Source organism: Protopterus annectens, chromosome 4.part0 (assembly GCF_019279795.1).
Source record: "Protopterus annectens isolate FY-2018-M chromosome 4.part0, PAN1.0, whole genome shotgun sequence".
Taxonomy (NCBI): domain Eukaryota; kingdom Metazoa; phylum Chordata; order Ceratodontiformes; family Protopteridae; genus Protopterus; species Protopterus annectens.
Genome location: NC_056733.1, coordinates 1,742,797,763 through 1,742,822,618, shown reverse-complemented (window position 1 = coordinate 1,742,822,618; position 24,856 = coordinate 1,742,797,763). Strand labels below are relative to the sequence as shown.

The 24,856-nt window shown below is 41.8% G+C and overlaps 1 protein-coding gene across 1 annotated transcript in view; it reads right to left on the bottom strand.

Annotated features, from left to right (window-relative positions):
- The window catches only part of MAML1 (mastermind like transcriptional coactivator 1), a 777,379-nt gene that overhangs the window by 224,087 nt on the left and 528,436 nt on the right, over positions 1–24,856 (bottom strand). The window contains exon 3 of the mRNA XM_044069456.1: positions 24,434–24,691. Coding sequence (XP_043925391.1) covers positions 24,434–24,691 — 258 coding nt within the window. The remainder of the gene's footprint in view (positions 1–24,433; positions 24,692–24,856) is intronic.

Genomic DNA, 24,856 nt, shown 5'->3' with positions numbered 1-24,856 from the left:
AGAGGCAGAGGTGGAAACGCATACACATGAAGATTTTTCCAACTGAAAGAAAGAGCATCCACTTTCCAAGCTGTGTGATGAAACCTCTTTGTGCAAAACTTTGGCAGCTGGTGGTTTAGTGGAGAAGCGAACAGATCTATGTCTGGAGTTCCCCAGGACACTGTCAACTTTTGAAATACATGAAGATCCAGTTTCCACTCGTGGGGATCCATGATTTGTCTGCTTAACACATCTGCTAAGGAGTTCTGTGCTCGGCAGAAACCTTGCCTGAAGAGTTAGTTGCAAGCTTAGCGCAGTCTCCCATAAAATCATTGCTTGCCTGCACAATGGGTAAGAATGTGTTCCCCTTGTTTGTTGATGTACCACATGACAGTTGTGTTGTCTGTTAGAATCAACACCTGCCCTGGAAGAAGTAACTCCTTGAAAGCCATTAATGCAAACTGGACTGCTAACATCTCCTTCATGTTGATATGTAGATGCTGTAGTCTGGCAGGCCACTTGTCTTGTATCCACTTTCCATTTAGATGAGCTCCCCAAGCAATGTCTGAGGCATCTGTCGTTAGAATTTGACTCGCCTCTGGCCGGGTCACAGAGAGTCCCTTGTTTAGGTGACATTCCTGAGCCCACCACAAAAATTCCTTTTGAATGCAAGGTATTATTTGAATGACAGTGTCCAAATCCTGGCAGTGCTGTGTCCATACATTTTTGAGATACCATTGTAGCTTCCTCATATGCAGTTTGGCATTGGGAAGCACCAGAATACAAGATGCCATGAACCCTAAGGCTTGAAGGACTGTCCTTGCAGTCAGCCCGGACTGAAGAGATAGTTGATGGAAGTAACTGGAAAGATTCTTTTGTTTGTCCGGGGTTAAAAAGGCCATCTGGGCTGCTGTATTCAGTCTCACACCCAGAAAGCACATGTCTTGAGAGGGTACTAGACTGGACTTTATTTAGTTCACAGAATACCCTAGGCATCTTAGCACTGCTATGACATATTCCAAATGCTGTAGAAGGTCTTCCTTTTCTTGAGCCAGAATCAGGCAATCGTCCAAGTAAGGATAGATTTGAATTCCTTTTAGCCTGAAGTAAGCTATCACTGGAGCCAGAACCTTTGTGAATACTCTGGGCACTGTAGATAAGTCAAAGGGCAATGCAGAGAACTGATAATGAAAATTTCCAGCTCGAGCATGATACTTTCTGCAACTTAGTCTTATAGGCACATGAAGGTAAGCTTCCTTGAGATCTAAAGTTACCATCCAGTGATCCTTGCCCAGCAGAGGTAAAAGCTGTTGTAACGTCAACATTTTGAACTTGGGAATGTCCAGATAAGTGTTGAGGATAGATAAATCCAAAATTGGTCTCCACGTGTTCCCCTTCTTGGTACTAGGAACAGGCGAGAATAAAATCCTAGGCCCCTTTCTGGCACAGGAACCGGCTGAATGGCCCCTATTTGGAGTAACTGAGAAATTTGCTTGTGAGCCTCTTGTCTTTGTAGAGGAGGAATGTCTGGCATGCCTTTGAAAGGAGGCAAGGTATGGAAATAAAACCTGTAACCGTGGTGAATGATATCCAGAACCCATTTGTCTTGGGTAATTAAATCCCAATTTTCTTTGAAAAGAGACAGTCTTCCTCCTAGAGGTGCCGCCAGGCGAGAAGGTACTGGCAGCTGAAAAGGCAGGTCATTGGGTCTGCTTACGAAAGGACTGACCCCTGCCCTCACCAGAAGTCTGAGCAGGTGAACTCCTGCCCTAGGCCTAAAACACCTTGAGCTCTGCCCCTACCACGTCTAGACCTACCCCTAGACTGGGAATCATAAGCAGGATAAGTCCATCCCTTAGCAGGCCAATTTCTACTAAACTTGGAGGCTGCACCTGCAAAAATCCTTAACAGTTTGCATAGACTTAGCCTTGTCCTCCATCTTCTTTAAAACTGCTTCCACAGGCGAACCAAACAACACATCAGACTGTAAAGGAGCATCCAAAATCCTTGTCTTAACATGCTCAGCTAAGTTCTGATCTCTCAACCAGGCGTGCCTACGAAGAACAGAACCAGTGGCAGCCACCCTGGAGGAGGCCTGCACAGCATCAAAACCACATTGCAAGGAATGTTTACCCACTTGTTCAGACACATGAACTAAATCCTGCAACTCTTTACACTCAATACCTTCCGCCAGAGCATCCACCTTAGATTTCAACTGTGAAAGAAGATAATTCTGATATTTTAACATGTGAAACTGACAATTCAACGCCCTCATGGCTAAAGTGGAAGAAGTATACACTTTCTTTCCCCATCTATCCAAAGCCCTTGCCTCTTTATCAGGAGGGACAGGATTTTTAACAACTGAGGCCTTCACACCTTTAGGCCCCTGAGAGACAGTTTCGGGTCTGCCCTAGGACTCTTAAAAGATACTTATGAGCTTCAGGCACCCTATAATACCTATCCGGTTTAACTGGGGCAGGAGGCAAAGAATCAGTACTCAGGGAAGCCTCGGCAAAAATATCTTCCAACACATTGAAAACAGGAGGTATAGCTAAAGGCCTGTGCTGGGGTAAAACAAGAATTCCCTAAGCCTTTTCCTGGAATCAGAGAAATCTTGACCTTCCCATTTAAAATGCTCCCTCATGGAATGCAGAGTCTCTGAAAATGAAAAATCCTCAGGAGGGGAAGCTGAAGGAGTAGAATCATCCACATCAGAATCAGAATAAGGAGGGTACTCCTGCAAGTCTTCAGCCGAAGACTCAGAAGCCTCCGAGCATTGCTCAAAACTCTCAAACTCAGATTCCACCCTAGGCCTCTTATCAGGAGGGGGCATAGAACCCCTTATCATAGTAATCAAATCCTCTGCCATTTTAAGCATATGTTTCTTAGGCAAAGCCCCTGAAGTACTAGGAGAAACCCCCACTGAAGCAAAACTCGGCCTGCCCTCAAAGAAGCCTTGGAAACAGAAGGGGAGGCTCTGACCACCTTAGGAAGAGAGGGAAGAACAGCCACCTGAGAAGCCCCCTCAGCCTGGCCTACTTCCTGAGAGGATACATCCTGTAACAGTAAAGTCTCTCCCTGAGACTCCAAAGAAACACCTGGCAAAACCTCCGGCTCCACTGAGCCCTCTAAAGAACCGGCGTCTGGGACTGTCGGTTCCTCCACTCTAGGCTTTGCTGTTTTGTCCCTGCGTTTTTAGCGAAGCGGCCGGAGCATCCGGCGGCATTTTATAATTACAACGCTTCCCAAACACTAACCTGGCACAGTCTAACCTTCTCTTAATAGTGCGTTTGTTAAATCTAGCACAAGAGCGGCATCCAACAACGTCGTGCTCAGGCCCTAAACAAGGTATACACAAAGTATGGTAATCCCTATGAGGTATCTGTTTCCCACAAGAAATACAGTTATTCACTTTTTCTGACATCCGGTTAAATACTGTGGCAAGAAAAAACCAAAATATTCCCCAACGGGGTACTTAGCCAACTTTGATTTGGTCTGAAACTCTGGCTTCAGAAACTTTCAGAACGCCAACCTGCACTCGCAAAATTGCTTCTGCATCGGACCATGCGGCAAAAAAGACAGAGGATATGACGTCGGTCATGCGCATTAGTACCCTGACGTACTGACGTCAGTCTAATGCGCCCTGACCGACGTCAGCCATATACTTTGGTATTCGGGCCGACTGGACAGCGGACTACCCAATAGTTAGGACTGCAGCAATGTGGAATGAAGAACATCAATGAAGCAATCTGTATAAGCTGGTCTGCCCATGAAAGGTTGAAACTTGCATTCGTCTGTGCTGCTGGTAGTTCTAATACTACAGTTCTTTACAGAAATTATACACACAACAGCCTGCATTAAAAATGAACATGGGAAAGCTCCCCGATGCCCTGCCCAAACTTCCCCTAGTAGTACAAATACCACATTGGGCAACTAGCCTAGTGGAACAGCTGACAAAGGATAACTAACTAAATAAATAAAAATAAATATATGTCAATTGGGTTTGTGATAGATAAAATGAACCAGTATTAAATTCATAAGATCTTGTAGAGAATCTGAATTAATTTGTGTAGACTACAATAGTGTAGTGGGCAGAGCATTCACCTTATAAGCAGGCATTCCCAGTTCGAGTCCCACTGCAGCACATTCCATTTAGGTTGGGAGGGAGCCTACTGGTTAAGGTGCTTGCCTTACAAACATACGGTGCAGGGTTTGAGAGTCTTACAAGGTATAATTGGTTAGGCTTAAAATGGCTCGCAAGGGCAGTTAGCTAAGTAACTTTAGAAGTTGTCTGGAACCATTTTTGTCTGTATCAGGGTAATAGCAAAAAAACACAAACGTGCCTGTTTTGGTTTTCCTTAACAGGGAACTTCATACTCGCTAAAACAAAGATCCCAGTTCTCTGCTAATGAAAATTTAATTAACTTTCAGTGTGTATGAAACAACTGAAGATGTTTCAATGCATTACTTTGACACTGCCAGATACAACTGTTATGCCAGAAGAAAGTGGCCAGTTGAGGCAGTACAGTAACTGTTTTAGAAACCTTGATGGCGAAACAAAGAAAGTTGACTGCCAGCCCCTCACCACAGTGAATATATTGTAGACTTTGCAGCTGTAGCATTTCTGTATAACAGGCAGAGAAGAAAAGTAAAATACAGTTGTGTAAGTTGAAATTAACATAATGGTATATGTTTGAATGACCACTGCTGCAATAGCCTTAGCTATATGGGTTATATCTTGCCAAGGATACAACAGTCAGTCAGCTTCTAAAGCTTCAGTGCACTTTCTGCTTGCCCAAACTGTCAAAACAGTTTGAGCTGAGATGACTAAAAGACAAGTCTGGATGCAAAGCCTATCAGAGCTTTCCTGCCAATAGACGTAGGATAAGCCGTGAAAGGACAGTGCTAGTAACAACAAAAAAAAAATGTCCATACCATGGCATAAAAAACAAAAAAACAAGGGAGAGAGAGAGTGGTTACTGCAGCAGTGACCAAACATCTACTGTTATAAGTTCAACTTAAATAACTAAACTATGTTAAATCATATTGATCACTGCCACAGTAGCCTTTGCTATATGGGTAGATTGCTTTAGCTAACTACATTTGGGAGGTGGAAGGAAGACAGTCCGGAAGACACTGGAGAATGGTGCTAGTAAAGACTGAAATGGACCTAGAGAAAGAATCAAGCTTATAGTGCTTTGTAAAAGTATTCTAGAAAACTTGTAGAATCCAACACTTTCCAAAAAGCCATGAAGCCAAGGCTCTGGTAGAATGGGTCTTGACCCTGCATAGAATAGTTCTGTTATGGTGAGTATAACAAAAAGTAATAGCCTTAGGCAACCATTTAGAAATGGTCTGTTTTGACACAGGTTGTCCCTTCTTACCTTCACAAGAAATAAACAATTGATCAGAGTATCTGAAAGATTTAGTTCTGTCAAGATAGTACTTGAATTCTCTGTAGACATCCAAAGTATGCAATATCCCTTCTCCTTCATTTTTAGGTTCATGAAAGTAAAGGGGGAAATAGATAGCTTGGCTTACAATAATCCTGAATACCACTTTAGGCATAAAAAAATTAGTTCTCAAAGAAACCCTATCTCTACGGACTCCCCATAAGAGCTTGGATCTCAAATGCCTTTCTTGCACGGGTCAGAGCTCAAATGCTCTTCTTGCATGGGTCAGAGCAATCAGTAAAACTCAAAGAACCACAAAAAACTAAAATTCCACCATAACCAAAGGTTTTCCAACAAGAAAAAAACAAAGCAGAAATAAGAAGGAATGACCAGCACAGCTAAAAGAACAATTGGTATTTATTATATACAAAAGTAAGTGCTTTCATGCATAAGCACTTCTTCAGACTAAATTCAGACAACTCGAGCAAAAACTTAAAAACAATTTAAAAATAAAAACATCCAATCAAAATTCACAATAAAAACAGCAGACATCAAGTCCTATTAAATACTATGATAACAAGGTCCTTGTGATGTGTTTTCATTCAAATCATAAATCCTATCTGCTTGAAAATTTAGAGTCCGCTTAAGTTCATTAGCCCCAGCAGTTTTATTAAGGAAGTCCCCATCTCTAGTATTTTTAGTACTTAACTGAATCACTTTAAAGAGAAAGCTATGGTCAGAATGCAGATTAACATGCTTATATAAAGCATTCGTACTAACTTTCCACGATGTCTCCAACACCCTTTCTCTCAAACTAAGAGTCGTCATTCCCACATTAAAACTGGGACAAACTGTGCAAGTCGTTAAATTACCACGTTTGTACTTTTACACTCTGCATAAAACTTAAAAGCATGGCTAATATTAGTAACAGGATGAATAAAATAAGGGACTTCAGAAATAAAAGAGCAGGTTTTACAACCACGACAATGATGGGTACCAACTCTTGATTTAACATGTCTCTGACATAAAATTACCTTTAGAACAACCTCTGTTTCAAATTCTTTGCATTCCTAAAATAAAAATTGAGGTTTGTCTCCAATAAGCTTACTTATACCTTCATCGGCCCAGCATGATCGGCCAATTTCTCTTAATAATGTTACAGACCTTATTCACTTCAGGCGAGACCAGTTCTCAGACAACCAGCATTTTTTGCCTGTTGTGGTTTCTACTATGTAGAACATCAGAAAAGTAAGGTCTCCCTTGTGTTTGACGCAAGCCTTCAACCTGTCTAAGGTATCAAGAACCTCTCGTAAACCACAGCCCCTCATAAAAACTCAAGTGAAGCATAATGCTCATTCAACCTGGCATCACAGGTATGCAGCCTTGAAGATCTTAAAAATTGCCCTTTCAAAACATTGCAGAAGGTGTGATTTGGGTACATGCTAGTCCTGCACAGTTTACTGTTCCTCCAGCATGACTTCCTAAACATTTCTCTTTGCAAACTCCTATTACTATCTAATGAAATACACACATCTAAAAGTCAACAGAATTATCAGAAGTGCTAACAGTAAAAACCAAGAAATCTGTTGTAGTTTTAAGCCAATGCAAAAAGAGTCAAACTTGTCAATAGAACCTCGCCACAAAATAAAGACATTGTCCACAAAACAGACAATGACCTCAATCCTAAAAAACCTCAGAGAAGCGTACTCTTCGACAACAGTAAAGCTCTGAAGGGCTTTGTGCTCAAACCTATCTTTTAGATGGCTCAAATTAAGCTGCTTGACAGTTTGGGTGCATGGAAGGTGCCCTGAAGGTTTGGAAGCTGTCTGGCTGCTATATCCTTAGCATGATATAACCCATATAAGTAAGGCTACTGCAGCAGTGATCAATATAATAACCAATATTTTTGGCAATGGTTTCCAGCCAAAGGGCAAAGATGACTGTCCTTAACCAGACAATGAAATTCCCTATAATTTGCTAGTGGTAAACTTTTACAACCGGCTAGCATCAAAGCCACTGTTGACAGCACTGTCTTAACACTAGGATTAAGATAATTCAGGAAAAAGCACCATTAACAAAACACACAACTTAGATGGACACAATATAGTCTGAATCAGTACAGTCTGAAAATAGCTAACCCCAGTCCATCTCTTCTCTCCTATATCCTAATCAATGCACGACATACAAGAAAAAAAATGACCAGATTAATGCCTTCATTTCCTTACATAAGCCCGATCTAGATGTTATTACAGAATTGTTAATTCTTCTTTACATTATTTTTCCACGCTTTTTTGACCCCAAACCAGGCAAGACAAGGTGGTGGAACTCTACTTCTATTCAAGTCACACATGAAGTACTTGCTCAAGGAAACACTAACATAAATTATTCAAACTGGCTATTTGTACCTATTCCCTCCAACAAGAGTACTACCCTACATCTCACTGTAGCATACATCTACCACCTCCATCCTCTCACACTAAGTAACCTACTAAAACAAAAAACTTTCTCCACAAAAAAAAAAATAGGGAGACTTCCTGTTCAGTTCCATATCCAATGATCTGAATAATCTTCTAATACAGTTTAGTATCATCCAGCGTATACCTCACCTACTAGACCCAACCTCGATACATTCTCACCACTCCCTCTTAAATCTCATTACCTAGCAAACCTTCTCTTATCTCAAGCATCTCCATCCAGCCACCATCTTTCAGTGACTATTGCCCAGTGAAGACCCCCCACCTCTGGGCCAGTAATCAATGCACCTCAATCCTCACCACAGGCACACACCTGTGGGGAACGTTCACAGAGAGTATAGCAGGTACACACATGGTATTTCCAGACACAGCTCTCTGCATCAAGCAAAATTTCCCTTAAGAGCACACTGGTACAGTCAGTCTGGGGGCTGGTTTCTCCTCCTTCCTCCAGATCCCCAATAAGACTCCCCAATGGCACAGCTGTAGAGTTGAGATCTCGGCTGAGTGTCCAAGCCAAGACCTCCAGCACCCCTCTATGTCCAACCAGTGCTTGATGTCCCTTGCCCAAGTAGCTGACACACACACACCTCTACCTACTTGGGAATGACTGGCACAGGTTTAGTAGCTATTCCCCCTTCTGCCCAGACTATAAGGTAGTTAAAACTGCAACCAGTCACACCTGCCAACTACCTTAAGGCCCTTACAAGGGTACCCAATATACCAAGTAAAATTAATATTAATACAAATGGTAGTTTGACCAAGAGCACGGCTATTAGGAGTGGCCCACACAGTGTCACCAAATAAATATGCATATACTCTAAAACCATACACGTCTCTACAAAGATCATCCACAATGAAAGGTTTAAATGTATTTAATAATTAATAAAAGAACAAGAAAATACAAAGTATATATTCACAGTGACATCAGAGTTCAAAATCACAGGAAATATTTTAAATAACATTGAAGGACAGACTCAAGACAAAGAAAAACAATAAACTAAGCTTCATTATATTCCTGACTGAATATAAGAGAATTATACTATTCCCTACTTACTTAACATAGCAAGGCAGATTATGTGGTAAATGGTCATTCTTGTCAGGCCAAAAACAGAATACAGAATGCTCTTGTCTCACTAACAGACCACTTAAAAAAATAATATCTAAAATATTACTTCTGGGACAGCTTGCAAAATGACAACACTTCTGGTCATCTGACTTCTAGTTCCCATGCAAACCCCCACTGCTGGATGCACTAGGATTTAGCACCTACCTGTAGAAATAGACACACAAGGAATTTTGCTCAGATCTGTGGCAGGTGCTGGAGCTCATAAAACAATTTCATACCAAGATACTTCCAGAGTAGTAATTAGTTCACCCCAAAAACAACGGCGACAGCTTCCTGATACAGACTTTGCGTCTCTGGCTGCTTTGAAACCTGCGAGATAGCACCTTTATGGCCTAGCCCGTAAAGTGATTTAATTTCATATATATTTTAAAGTTTGCTGGACTGAGGTTAACCTTCCAGTTTCGTCTGTTAAAACATTCACATTTAAAACAGTTGCAGTAGTACACGTACATTTCTGTTCTCTCCAGTAATGCACACTGTGGATACATTTCAAACACAAGCACTTTACAAATACCTTTTCAATACAAACATCTATACAAATCAGTTTGATAAACATATGACATACAGTTCTAATACATTTATAATACAACCATCCTATATAAATCAGTTTGATATTCACAAATGACAACTTACAAAATTCCAGCCAGTTGTGCTGGCAGCACCTCCTATTGTCACATGCCCTATTAGTTTCATATCTATCATACATATGAAAACGTACCCCTAAAGCTCATATTTTTAAATAATAAATCACAGAATAGCATTAAACTTAAATCCACCCCCTACCTAAATCCACCCCCTACTTAACTGATTGGTCACCAGTTTTTTACATCACTACTGCAGAACTAGTCATTTCTATACTCACTGACCTGCCTAACTCTTGTTTCCCACTAACGTAAAGACTATACAAACCTAGAACTAACAACTGGCTAACCTAGGAGCTCTTCTACAACTCGGAGAAAAGGCATGGCATTCTTGGAAAGTATTTCCTACAAGTATAAACAGACAGTGATGCATAGCTACACAACCTTGCCAAGCAAGCAATATGTCAACAAAAGTCACTTGATGAAATCATATCAAACTTCCCCAATAAAATCACCCAAAAATGTCAGAAAAGAAGTCACCCATCTTACAGGACAGAAGAGCCCTCCCTCCATGAATTCCACATCCACTCAACTGTCTGCCTCTGATTTTCTCTCATTTCAGCAAACTTCCCAGGCCCTTCTCTGGTCAATCTCAAACGGCATCTGACACTCCCATCTCCTCTTCACACATCCATTCATTCTACATCAGAACTATCACATCCAATGACATCTAGCCTCTGTGTGATCATATTAAACTTCATAGCCCCACTGGTACTGACACCCTTCACCCATGTTTATCACTTTAGAGACAACATAACCTCACTGAAAACTTCTACAACCAGTGTATTACACTTACTATGTCTGACATCTGGAAGAATGCCATAGTAAAAATCTCTCCCTAAGAAACTAAATCCCTCCAATCCACCCTTCATTCCAGACATTTGGCCAATTTCTATTTTCATTATACTAAGAAAGATTCTGGAAAAATGACCATTTACAACTCACACAATACATCAACCAATACCACCTTCTCTCTCAAAAGCAAGACGGTTTTTGGTCTGGTCGCAGTATATCCACAGCTACCTGGACATTCAACAACAATATTCTTCTTGGAATGGACAAAGGCCTAATTACTGAAGCAATTTTTATTGACCTCACAAGAGCATTTGATCTTGTTGGTCACACAATTCTTCTACAACATGTGACTGACACTGGCATTAGTGAAGACACACTGGACTAGTTCAAAAACTACTTCTCTAACAGTAGCTTCTCAGTTAATTTCAATTCATCAACCTCTACACATCAGTCTATAGATTCATAGATTAGTACTAGGCTAACTACCCTTGCGAGACATTTTAAGCCTAGCCAATTATCCCTTGTGAGATTCAAACCCTGTACCTTGTGTTTGTAAGGCAAACACCTTAACCATTAGGCCACCCTCTCAACCCATGCAGAAAGGTGTCCCTCAAGGATCGATTCTAGCACCTCTCCTCTTTTCTATCTACATTAACAAACTTTCTTTTGGCTAACCCCATCTTCTGTTCCACCTTTGTGTTTACATGGCCCGATTCCACTCCAACCATTCTCCCTCTTCTCTTGAACTCAAACTTCAGGCTGATTTTCATGTCCTTATTCAATGGGTCAATGATAAACTATTTCTACTAAACTCTTCTACAGCAAAAATAAGAAGTTATGTACCTACCATAACATTCATGTTAGTTGTCTTCTTCTCACCTTCGTTCTTGCTGGATGGGTTCGGAGCAGATCCTCTGCTCCGACTCGGCCAATACTAAAGCTCGAGAGCTAATTCCACCGGCTCGAGGCTCCCCCATATCCCACAATGCTAGGCGGTAACTACTCAGATCTCGTTTGATAGCTAGACCAAGAAATTCTAGTCTCCATAGTATGGAGAAAGGTAACCCACCTCTATATAAACCTGAGTGTAAGGTATCCCAGACCTAACAAAAGGGGAAATAGAGGTGGTAGAACATGTGGGAATGACAACTTCCAGAGGAAGATCACAAAATGAATTCCTATCTGTCTGTCCAGGCTTGGGGGAAGGAGGGTGGGACGCAAGAAAGAAGGCGAGAAGAAGACAACTAACATGGAACGTTATGGTAGGTACATAACTTCTTAATGTTAAGTTGTCTATCTTGCCTTCATTCTTGCTGGATGGGACCGCGTCCCTAGCACCTTATCCCAGGTGGCCTATCGGAACAGACTCTTGAGAACAGTGGAACCAAAGTTGGCACGGTTTCTGGAGACCATGTCCAATTTGTAATGTGAAATGAAGGTATGAGGAGAAGCCCAAGTGGCTGCTGCACAAATGGAATCTATTGGCAGCCTATCCTGAAAAGTTACGGATGTAGCTAATGCCCTAGTTGAATGAGCTCTAGGTCTTGAAGGTAGTTTTTGATGTCTGATCTCATAGATGAAGGTAACTGTAGAGGTGAGCCATCTTGAAAGGGATACTTTAGTAACTGGAAGGCCCAATTTCCCTTCCGCATACGATAGAAAAAGCTGATCAGATTTCCTGAATTGTTTAGTCCTGTCTAAATAATATCTAAGTTGGCGGTGAACATCCAGAAAATGTAGCTTTTGTTCCGACCTGTTGGAATAGTTAGGGAAAAAGAGGGGGAGATCAATCATTTGGTTTAGGTTTGTTTGAGAGGAAACCTTAGGTAAAAAGGATGGATTAGTATGGAGGGATACCCTATCTTTGTGAAACACTAAGTAAGGAGGGCGACTGCACAGAGCATGGAGTTCAGATACCCTTCTCGCTGAAGTTATGGCTACCAGAAAAAGTGTCTTCCATGAAAGCAACTTCAGAGAACATGAAGCCGCTGGTTCGAAAGGGGGAAGGATTAAGGATGCCAGAACCAAGTTCAAGTCCCATTGAGGCGGGGGATCTTTGATTGGAGGTTTGAGAAGAAAAACGCTCCTTAAAAAGGCTTTGCAGAGCTTGTGAGCCATGATGCTAGACTCCGAGACACCTACATGATAATTAGATATAGCAGCCAGTTGAACTCTAATGGTAGATGAAGAAAAGCCTAAATGAAAGAGTTCTGCTAGAAAGTCTAGAATAGACTGGATAGGTGCAGTGAAGGGATCTATATTTTTTGATGTTGCCCAAAAGGAGAAGCGTTTCCATTTGCTATTATAAATCTTCGGGGTAGAAGATTTATGAGAGGCTATCAAGATATCTCGGACCGAGCGAGATATTAAGGGAAGCCTGGCTAAGGTCGGAATCGGAGAAACCACGCTGTGAGGTTGAGAGAATGAAGAGATTGGTGCAGCTGGCCCGACTGGTGGGTCAACAGATCTGGCACTGGGTCCAGATGCCAAGGCTGCTCCAAAAGGTAACGATGAAGAAACAGAAACCATATCTGTCGAGGCCAGTAAGGGGCAATGAGGATCATTGTCACTCTCAAGGCGATGGCTTTCTGAATTAGTTGAGTTATCAGTGGAAAAGGGGGAAAAGCATACAGAAGTCCCCGGGGCCAATCGTGGACTAGAGCGTCTCTGGTGGGATGGCCTGGTAATGGGAAGAGAGTGAAGAAGTCGTGACACTTGCTGTTTTGGGGAGTAGCAAAAAGATCGCAGCAAGGCTGGCCTCATCTTTGGAATACTTCTTCCAGTACTGATTTCTTCAGAGACCACTCGTGGGGCATGAGAATTGCCCTGCTCAACTTGTCTGCAATCACGTTGGACTTCCCGGGAATGTGCGTTGCTACCAGAAAACGCTGAGAAGAGATCGCCCATTGCCAAAGTCTGAGTGCCTCTCGACATAAGGGGTATGATCTGGTTCCGCCTTGTTTGTTGATGTACCACACTACGGACATGTTGTCCGTCTGAATTGCAATAGTCCCTGTGGGAAGAGAGTCGTGAAGGGCTTGCAACGCTAAAAGCACTGCTCTCATCTCTAAGACATTTATGTGCAAGTGGCACTCGAAAGGTTGCCACGTGCCCTGGACTGTCCTGCCCTGATAATGCCCCCCCCACCCGATCAGGGAGGCGTCAGTTGTCAACGTGGCGACTGGGGGGGGATGAGTGAAGGGTCTTCCTTGGAGAACCTGAGGAGATGTGATCCACCAAGACAGTTGATTCTTGCATGATTGAGTTATCAATATGGTGTGGGACATCGGGAGCTGTTGGAAGGACCATTGAGTAAACAGCATCCATTGGAGGATCCTCATGTGGAAGCAAGCTAAGGGGAGAAGGGGGATAGCTGCTGCCATGAGACCTAATACCTTCAAAACTAGTCTGGCTTTGACTTTGTTGCATTGTAAGAGAAGATAAACTTGCTTGCGGATGTCTGACACTCTTTGCTCTGTAAGTCTGGCTGAACGATTGAGTGCGTTTAATGTGGCGCCTATAAAGGTAATAGATTGACAAGGCGACAAGGCAAATTTTTCGAAATTTATTGAAATGCCTAGAGCTTGGCATGTTTGGATAGTGAAGTCTCTGGATAGAAGTAGTTGATGTCTGGTGGTGGCAGTAAGGAGCCAGTTGTCTAAATATGGAAACACCTGGAATCCTTGACGTCTCAAGTGAGCCGCGACCACTGCCATGCATTTGGTAAACACTCAGGGGGCTGTAGTGAGACCAAAGGGCAGGGCTCTGAACTGGTAGTGACTGGCTCCCAGCCTGAAGCGGAGAAATCTCCTGGAGCGTCTGTTCATCTTGATATGGTAGTACGCGTCCTGAAGATCTATCGAGCACATCCAATTGTCCTGACCCAAGAAGGGTAGAATGGACTGTAGCGTGACCATCCGAATTTTGTTTTTGACATACTTGTTTAAGTTGCTGAGATCCAGTATGGGTCTCCAGTCCCCTGTTTTTTTTGGTACCAAAAAGAATTTGGAGTAGATTCCGGATCCTTGTTGGTCTGCTGGGACTGATTGGATAGCTCTTTTTGATAGCAGCTTTGAAATTTCTAGTGCTGCTTGTTCCCTTAGACTGGGTGGAACGTCTGGAAGGGATCCTTTGGGTCGGGATGGAATGTGAATAAAGGGAATTTTGTAACCCTCGGATATGATCGACTGTACCCATTTGTCTTGTGTAAGGGAAAGCCAGGCTTTTGGGTACAGGCATAATTTCCCCCCCGACTGCCTCCAAAGGTGGACAGCCGGGCAGCTCCTCAGGGATGCTGAAAGGGTTTATCAGAGAAAATTTCTCTGCTACCCTGGTTTTGCAGACCTCCTCTGCCTCTAGGGCGGCGTCTATTGTTATTCCCCCCTCTGCCTCTAGAGGGGAATTGACCTTGTGCGTCAGATGAGACTCCCTGGGTTTGTTTGCGGAACCACATTTTCCCTCCCCTCTAACCTTTGGGATAAGGCCTAGAAGGGGTAGAAAAACGGACTCCCACGGCAGAGAGAGTCTTACCTTCCACCTCACACCTAGTCAATGTATCCTTCACCTGAGGACCAAACAAGGATGATCCATCAAAGGGGGAATTGGTGAAGGACGCCTTGAAAGGGTCCGCAAAGTTGCACAGCAGCATCCAGGCGTGATGTCGTAAGGCAACGCCTGTGCCTGCGGCTCTACTCGCCCCATCCGCAGCATATGAGATAAGCCGCATGGAGGAGTTAACGATGGAGTTCAGGGTTGCCAACTGGGAGTTCATTCTGTCTTGGAACCCCACAGCTGTTGGATCCTTTATCGCTTCACTCATATCCTTGAGTAAATCTCTCTGGAGATGAGTGAAGTGACATAAATAGTTCAGCGACCGCATTGAAAAGGTCGCTGATGAAAACATCAGCTTACCATACCTGTCCATGGTCCTAGATTCCTTATTAGGAGGATGGACAGGTACCGAAGGATCAGCTAACTCCTTCTTAGTGGCCGCGGCCACCACCATGGCATCGACGGGGACACCTTTAGATAAAAAATCTTTATCTTTAGGGGCAGTAATAAACTTTGACAGCCTCCTCAGGGTGGGTTCCACTGAATCAGGGGCTGTCCAGGCCTTCCTTGCCACCACTTCCATAAGGGGGTCAAAGGGAGGGGACACCCAGGAGGTAGAAGGGCGAGAGCCGAACGCCTCAAGGTACAGTGACTCATCCTCTGAAGGGTTAAGGGCTGGCCAGTTCCCCCTCTGTTTCAGGATCTCAAGGATGTCAGCAAAGGAGACATCCTCAGAGGGGGATTGAATAATTTTAGGCCATTAATTTAATGATATATAAAGCTGGGAGTGTTGCATGATATGCATTCTGTTCATCTGAAGAAGTCATTCGAAACGAAAACGCTTGTTGGTTTTGTAAAACGTTAATGTGCTGTTGAGTCTTGGATTTGTGTAATAAAGAGTGGTACGTTTTAGAAGCCTTTTACTCCGCTTTGCTCAAGTTGAACTTTGTGTTTGGTCGGACTTATTGAGCAACTGTTTCCATCGCTTTTTTTGGATTCAGTGTCAGAGGTGATAGACTCAGGGGAGTCAATGCGCTTCCTCTTGCACTGCCTCTTCCTAGGGGGTTCTCCTACCAGGTCAGGAGAGGCCTCGGAAGAGGAGGAAATTCCCAATGGGGAAACTTGAGGAGTTGGCTCTCTGCGGTCTGATGCAAGGGGGTGGTTAGAAATCACCGCAGGCACTGAAGATGGAGGGGCTGACGGAGCCGACTGTGGGGCAGACACTGGTTCTAGCACGCTCCGCATGACCTCAAGGCACCCCTATTGGGCAAGGCCGGAGGTCCCCGCTCCGAAGAGACAAGGACCCCCCCGGCACCGACAGGGACGGCTCCGAGGCCGATGTCTGAGCCGAACTCACCAGCGCCGAAGCCCCGAGAGGGAGAGCGGGGTCGGACAAGGGTCCGATGCCACGCGCCCCCTCGGAGCCAAGGGAAGCTCGGTGCCGAGATGCCTCCAAAGAGGAGATCGGAGCAGATGACGGAGCAGAAAGGGAAGGTATCGGTTCCGACGCGCCGACAGTCATGGCTCCGATGAGCCCTGGCTCCTAGCTCAAAGGAGTTGGAGGAGGAACACATTGAGGGACAGAAATAGCCGCTGACTGTTGAGTCGGGCTATGCAGCATTTGGGCCAGTGCCTCGGACTTGAGAAGTCTACTCACTACCCTTTGCAAATCATGGTCAGATAGCCTGGAAGACCGTGAGGAATGCGATCTATGGCTCTGTTCCGAAAGAAGAGGGGATCCTGGTGCCGAGTGAACGGAGCCGATGGAGGGGGACCTAGACCTCTTCCTCGAAGGTTGCTCTGATAAGAGTATCGGAGCCAACTGAGTCTTATCAGCCTCGGCTCCGGCTGGAGCCGAGGTAACAGTATGAGGCTTGGAAACATCGGCTCCAGCTGGAGCCGATGTCGAAGCAGTTTTGATGCTTCCAGAGGACGGCTCTGAAGCCGGAGCTGACTGTCTGGAAGTCTTAGAAGGCTTCCCCAACACAGACTGGGTCGGGGGGCCTTCAGGCTTTAACAAGCGACGCAAAATCAATTTATTTTTGCATTCCTGCAGGACTCTAGGGCTGAAACCATGGCACACAGCACATGTCCTGCAGGTGCAAAGGTCCCAGGCAATACACACAAGAAGTGTGACCGTCTGTCAGAGACATTTTCTGACAGCACGAGTCACACTTCTTGAAGCCTGAGACCTTGGAGTCCTTAGACATACTAAAGGCCTAAGTAAGAAAACACTCACACACACACACAGGCCTTTAAGAAAAATATTAATTTCCAGTCACACTAAAGGACTAGGAGAAGGAGGGGAAGGGGCCTAAGGCCTAAAGTTAAAGGGGAATAAAGGAAGGGATTATGGGCAAAAGAGGTGTCGATCCAAGGAAATAGAGAATTAAAACTAAAAGTTTTACTAAGGTAAATAATAGGGGTCTAAAGATTTGTGAAAATAGAAATAATTTTCCACTAACCTGCCAGAGCCGGTAGAAAAGCACCTCATCAGCTAAGCGGCAAACGAGATCTGAGTAGTTACCACCTAGCATTGTGGGATATAGGGGAGCCTCGAGCCGGTGGAATTGGCTCTTGAGCTTTAGTATTGGCCGAGTCGGAGCCGAGGATCGGCTCCGAACCCATCCAGCAAGAATGAAGGCAAGATAGACAACTTAACATCAATGTTTTCTGGCACTAGACAAAAGCTTGCATCTATCTCCAGGCCTCTAAACTTCTTGATTATCTTATTAACACTACGGAAAATGTCATTTCATTCAAATACATAGGGGTTGGCTGGACCACTCACTAAATTTCTAACTCCACCTAGGCTACACACAAAAAAAATCAACTCTCTTATTCTGGGCTATAAGAACCTCCCCTTTTCTATCCAGACCATGTAGGAAATGCCATAGGTAAAGGTATTTTTACTGGCTCAGCTAGAATACTGTCTCATGCTAATTGCTGCAGCTTTTAAAATACATATATCCACTATTCAGTCCATTTCACATGTCATTAGCAGATTCATCACTCTCTTCCCAAGAAATGACCACCACTGCAAAACCACTGAAAAAGCTAACTGGCTACCAGTGAAACACCATGCTGGTTTTCTACTTGCCTCTCAACTATTTAAAAGTATCAAGAATTATACCTTCTCTCTGCTAGCTTCCAGACTATTCAGAGATGCATCAACATACAGCCTTAGACAGCTTAACCACTCATGTCCACTCCTCCTCACCCCCAAAACTAGGCTTTGCTGTACAGACCATAGTTTTTCAGTCCTTAGCTCCAAAACTGTTGGAATCTCTCTCTCTTCATAAATATCATTCTTCTTACCCCATTTTCTGTTCAAAAATAAAAGCATATTTCAAGACTATAGGAAAATGCAACTGCTTTCTCTCTGGTCATATAACTTAACCTCTTCATACTCTTCTTCACTCTACATGCCTTGCACTTATTTTATTTTTGATTGTAATTCAACATGCCAACTCTGACACCACTTTGTATATAATGCATGTACATACTGTGTTTTTTTCAGTCACTCTGTATGTAATATCATTTATCCATTGACTTTATTCTTTCAAGCCAAATATGATATTCACTTTTGTATACTATTATATACATATATGCAAAAGCACACACACGCACACACATAGACCTATTGATGCTTTGTATTAACAGAAAAAGGCAATATGTACATTGGCTGATTGTTTAGAACTCGTTCTTAGTTACTGGTTGTTAAAGCAACGTAGTGACTGGTTTATTCTACACTACAAATTACTTTTCATTGGTTGTTTCATGCATCTTTTTATACTATTAATGCTTTACAGTTACAGAAAAATGTAGTATGTACATTGGCTGTTTCTTTTAATTAAGGTTTTCTATTGGTCTGTTTCTTAGTTTTTTCACCAAGCTGTTTTAATTACTTTATGACGTAGAAGTGCACCCTATTTAAACTGTTTCTGAGTTTTATTTGTTAGATCTGAAGAAGTCCTTACACACATTAAAGGATGAAAGTGCTAATCAACAGTTTGGCTTCAGTGTGAATCCTTTCAGTTAGTTTTGTTTTTTTATTTCTGTTTGTTTCTTTCGTATAGAAGTTTAGAGTTTAATGTACTAGAATACTTCTTTTTTAGTCAGTTTTCAGTTATATTTGTTATTGGCTGACAAGTAACATGGAGGACACACCTGCAGTCGAACCTGGCTCAAGTAGCCAAACTTCGAGCAACGTGCGGTGCCCACGGACTATGATTTACTTATGGAAGAATTTAATAACACGATGAGCAGAGCGCAGAGTTTATTTTTCAGATGCAACAATATTCAAAGGGATGCTAGGGGTTTCAGCCCTAGCTTATTCAGTGGTAGAAGCAATGATAATTCGCAAAATGCACCCAGGACTGACCAGGACCCACAGAGTAATACTGATACTGAAGAGGTTGACATACAGACGCCACAACAGCCGCAGATACATACTTCGGCGAATGTCATGTCTTTTTTAAACATCACCAATAATAATCCATTTCTAAATATTGGTTTGGATGGATTGCAAAACGCAAATGAGGATATTGGTCTACCTAATCACGGTCACAATGGGCACTGCAAGTCCCTTATCCATGAGTTGGAGCGCAAAATTATGTTATTCAAGAACATTGAATATGACAACCATTTTTTGTCATCCTGTATCCACTTCAATATTATCCCACAAGGATTACGGTTCTATAAGTTCCCAAATGGTATCACGAGACAATGCGCTATTTATGCTGAATTAATTAAACTGTACCATGATACTGGCATGGCTGGATTAAAACTTCTAATCACGCACAATATTGGCAGACTGGATACTGTTAAAAAAGAAATTGAGGCTCTGCACAGATCTGTGCTGTCACATCATGACTTTGACTACTTTAGGCATCTGTACGATGGCATTTCGCCCAGACTTACTAGACATGTGGCCACACTGACACACAGAAAGAGGCAAAAACTGAATAGGGACCTGCAGCAGTACAAGGATCAAACTGCTTATAGACTTAATCATGAGAATTATGTGAGAAGGTTCAATGGTCAGCAAGGTTTTAATAATCATGGGAATTATGTGAGAAGGTTCAATGGTCAGCAAGGTTTTAATAATCAGCAAAGATTTGTCACTAACACCACTTTCAACCAAGGTTTCAACAGAAACCCACCTCAATTTCACCCTCCCCCCGAGCAGCAAAGTGAACCAACAGTCAGACCTGTTCAAAGATTCTTAGCTCCAGCTAATAACAGGTTTGAAGCACCTCGCACTCCTCCTCCTCCCCCAAGGTTTCAGCAGGGAGAAGTTGCAGATGACTTTGCAAATGAATTACAACAGCCTTTTTTATTACCACACCAACTGAATGGCCAGCAAGCAGACTTAACACCTCAGCTGGCACCGAGAGGGAGAGGTTTTTCGAGAGGGAGGGGGAGAGGGAACACTGGACAGAACCGGTTCCCATACAGAGGCAGAGGCATGATCACCAGGAGCATAGCGAGAGCATATTACCAATAGATGGACATAACATACAAACTGGTGCGGTGTTTAATCTCACAAACAGACACTTCTCCAATGAGCATTTTCAGCTACTTAATAAAGGTTTCTCTTTTATACCAGCACAAAGGGCAAATGTTACAGATGTATTGCTGGACTTAAGATTGTTCACTAGAAAACTGAATTTAAAGTGCTTATACTCAGACCAAAATATTAATAATGGTTCTCCTAGTTTACAAACTACTGACTCCACTGTCCTTCCCTCTAGTCACACTTCTGTTGACAGTGAAGGTGATTCTTTTAGTGGAGTATTGCTCAAAAGAGGTAGTGTGTATAACCCTGCTTTAAACAGCACACTACATACTTTCCTTAAAGTTTGTGAAACGGACATCAGAAATCTGCTTAAACAACCTGCTAAAAATAAATGGTTCAACCTTTCTAAAAAAGAGCAAGAGGCTCTGTACATGCTGAGTAATGATAGGTCACTGAGAATTATGAAAGCAGACAAAGGCACGGGAATAGTGCTTATGGAACAAGAAGTATATACTAATCGTATAGAAAGCATGTTACTTAACAATGAGTTCTACAAAGAAGTTACTTTGAAAGAAGTTAATAAGCATTTTCAAAAAATTGATAACATGCTTAAAGTCCTTGAACGCATGCAACAAATCTCATTAGAAGAACTAGTTTTTTTACAAGTACACAACCCGAACTTAGGTAAAATGTTTGGAATACCTAAGATTCACAAGGATCAGAAAAACCCTCCATTTAGACTGATTATTTCCAATAAACGCACGAAAACAGAAAAGATTTCAGAATTTCTTGACAGTATTTTCAACCCCTTAGTACAAGCTACAAGATTTTATATACAAGATTCTTGGGATTTTCTTAATGCTTTATTTGCATCAGGAATTGATTTTAAAAAATGTATACTAGTGTCTCTGGACATAGTTGCATTATACACGAACATCCCACATCATGAAGGGTTGGATGCAATCAACCTATTTCTTACTAAATATGCAAGTTATAGTACTGAAAAAGTAGAGACACTGATTTCCCTCACTACTGCTGTCCTCACTAATAATTTCTTTCACTTTAATAAGAAAACGTACAGACAGATTAAAGGGGTAGCAATGGGATCAAAAGTGGCCCCAGCATTTGCTAATCTTGTCCTTAGCACATGGGAATTAGAAACTTTAACTCAACTACCTAGTTTTGACAAAGTTCATTTGTATAAACGTTATATTGATGATATTTTTTTTGTATGGAGTGGCAGCTCTGCAGAACTGAATGACTTTATTACTAATATGTCCAACAGCATCCCTTATCTTGACTTCGTAGTGTCCGGTCAAGGGACACATTCACTTTCTGGATACTAGCATCACAATCAACGGTCAGAATGGGTCACTCTCTTCTAATATCTACAGAAAAGACACTTACAGAAATAACTTGCTGGATTTCCATAGCCAGCATCCGTTCTTTATGAAAAAGAACGTCCTCAAAGGACAGTTTATCAGATTGTCACGGATTGTCAGTGAAGAGAGCACATTCCACAAAGAAAGCAATTTTCTGTGTAAGTTGTTCGCAGATAGAAATTATCCTGAACAACTTATTTATGACATGTTCACTGAGGTAGCTTCACAAAGGCAGAGTAAGCACTGTCCCATTTTACACTATGGTTTTCAGGCTAAAACCAATCTAAATGAGACATCAACTGATAGATGTTGTAGTTTTCCAGTTCCGATCAGTAGAGACATGCACTCGATTAAACAAGTGCTGCAAAATAACTGGAACATTATTGAAACACAGAGGGATCTAGCCTGTGCTGTTGGGCACAGCCCAAATTTCACATATAAAAGATCTAGAACTTTGAAAATGTCATTTGAAAGATCTGAACAATTTATTGTTAGCATGAATACGCAGAGCCTGACAGATACAGTACAAAATGGCATGTTTCACTGCAATGGATGCGTAGTTTGTCCACACATTTTAACAGGAACTTGCTATACATTCCAACATTGTGGCATTAGAATTGTGTTTAAACATCATTTCGATTGCCACACGAAATTTGTGGTATACGCAGGTATCTGTAATACCTGCAGCTCTTTTTATGTTGGCAAAACGATCAGACGGCTTTCCGACCGGATTAAAGAACATTTAAGCGCTATCAGACAGCAAGACAGTAGTAATGCGCTAGGGAAGCATAGCATTGCTTGTGTTAACTTTACAGGTTTTAAGTTTATTATTTTGGAACACATACAGCAATTTTTCGGTGATTGTGATACATTTCTAGAGCTCAAGGAACTCCGCTGGCAACTATTACTTGACGCTGAAAATGGACTTGGTCTGAATGAGAGCATTAATGTTAAATGTGCACTGCGATGGCTTTCATGAATGAAATATGCACGTGATTTTTATGTTTGTGTTTTCTCCATTGCACTGTGTTTAATTTTTATTTTTTATTTTTTAAAAAAAACTATACTTGCCCTCATTACATATTATACGGACTACAACTATAGCTCATTTGTTCAATTTGGAGCTGCTTCTTAGTTTTTGGTTGTTCAAGCAATGTTGTGATTAGTTCACTCTACACTGCAAATTATTTTTGAGTGGTTATTTTGTGCATGCTTTTTTACCCTATTGATGCTTTGTATTAACAGAAAAAGGCAATATGTACATTGGCTGATTGTTTAGAACTCGTTCTTAGTTACTGGTTGTTAAAGCAACGTAGTGACTGGTTTATTCTACACTACAAATTACTTTTCATTGGTTGTTTCATGCATCTTTTTATACTATTAATGCTTTACAGTTACAGAAAAATGTAGTATGTACATTGGCTGTTTCTTTTAATTAAGGTTTTCTATTGGTCTGTTTCTTAGTTTTTTCACCAAGCTGTTTTAATTACTTTATGACGTAGAAGTGCACCCTATTTAAACTGTTTGAGTTTTATTTGTTAGATCTGAAGAAGTCCTTACACACATTAAAGGATGAAAGCGCTAATCAACAGTTTGGCTTCAGTGTGAATCCTTTCAGTTAGTTTTGTTTTTTATTTCTGTTTGTTTCTTTCGTATAGAAGTTTAGAGTTTAATATATATATATATATATATATATATATATATATATATATATAGATATATATATATAGGGTTCCTATTACTTTGTTGAAGTTTTACAACTTCAAACACCATATGGTCGAACCCATATGTTTGGAGTTGTAGAACTTCGAAAATGTTAAAAGAAAAAACTTACCTGACTGTTTTAAGCAGGGGGCAAGCCCCCCTGCACCCCCACACCCCTCGCTCTTTAAATATACCAACTCCGAGCCCACACTATAATGCAGTACAGTGCGGAAAGGGAAGATTTCCCTTTACTACACTGTAGTGCAATCTCGGAGTTAGTATATTTGAAGAGCGGGGGCTGTGGGGGGGGGGTGCAGGCAGGTTTGCCCTCCTGCTTAAAACAGTCAGGTAAGTTTTTTTCTTTAAGTATTCCAAGTTTTACAACTTCAAACATATGGGTTCGACCATATGGTGTTCAAAGTTGTAAAACTTCAATCACGTAATAGGAACACACACACATATATATATATATATATATATATATATATATATATATATATATATATATATATTGCGTTTTATCATTCACTCTGTATGTGTCATTTATCTATTGTGTTTTCCGCAGGCTGACACTGAAATGGGTTCAACAGGATCAGTCCTCTACCTTGGTTAACAAATTCAAAATACAACAAAATAAAAAAACAAATAAAATCACATTTTACAGTTTTACCTGCACACTGCCCTATTTTGTATAGCATCAAGTACAGGCTGTCTTTGCAAAGAGTCATGACAAGTCCCTTTGGCTCAGTTCATCTGTTCAGTTAACAAAAGAATGAATGCACGCATACATACATAAAGCATATCCAGTGCATCAAAACATAGAAGAAAATCTAAAACAAAGACAATTCATTGACCAATATCATGTACCTGTTCTGCCAACAACTGTTGTCTTTGTCCCATAATGTACTGGTGTTTTTGCTGTTCCAGTATAATGTGTTGCTGCTGCTCTCTCTGCTTTTGTTGGTCCAAAAGCATCTGATGTTTCAAAGCTGCTTGTTGTTGATTTGCAAGATATGTTGCATTTCCATGGCTACCAGAAATCGAACTAACTGGAGGTTGGGTGCCAACATTAGGGCCAGGGACAGACACAGGAACACGAGTGACATTTGGAGTTGTATTCTGATCCTTTTTATAAAAAAAAATACTAACATTAGAAAATGCAGAATAACAACATTAAATAATAAATGCAAGTTCCTACTCTCTCTGTAGTAAACATGTAAAATAAGATTGCTAATACCACAGCACTCACTACAGGGATGAGGATGTGTGCTTTACAACTTTATTCTATCC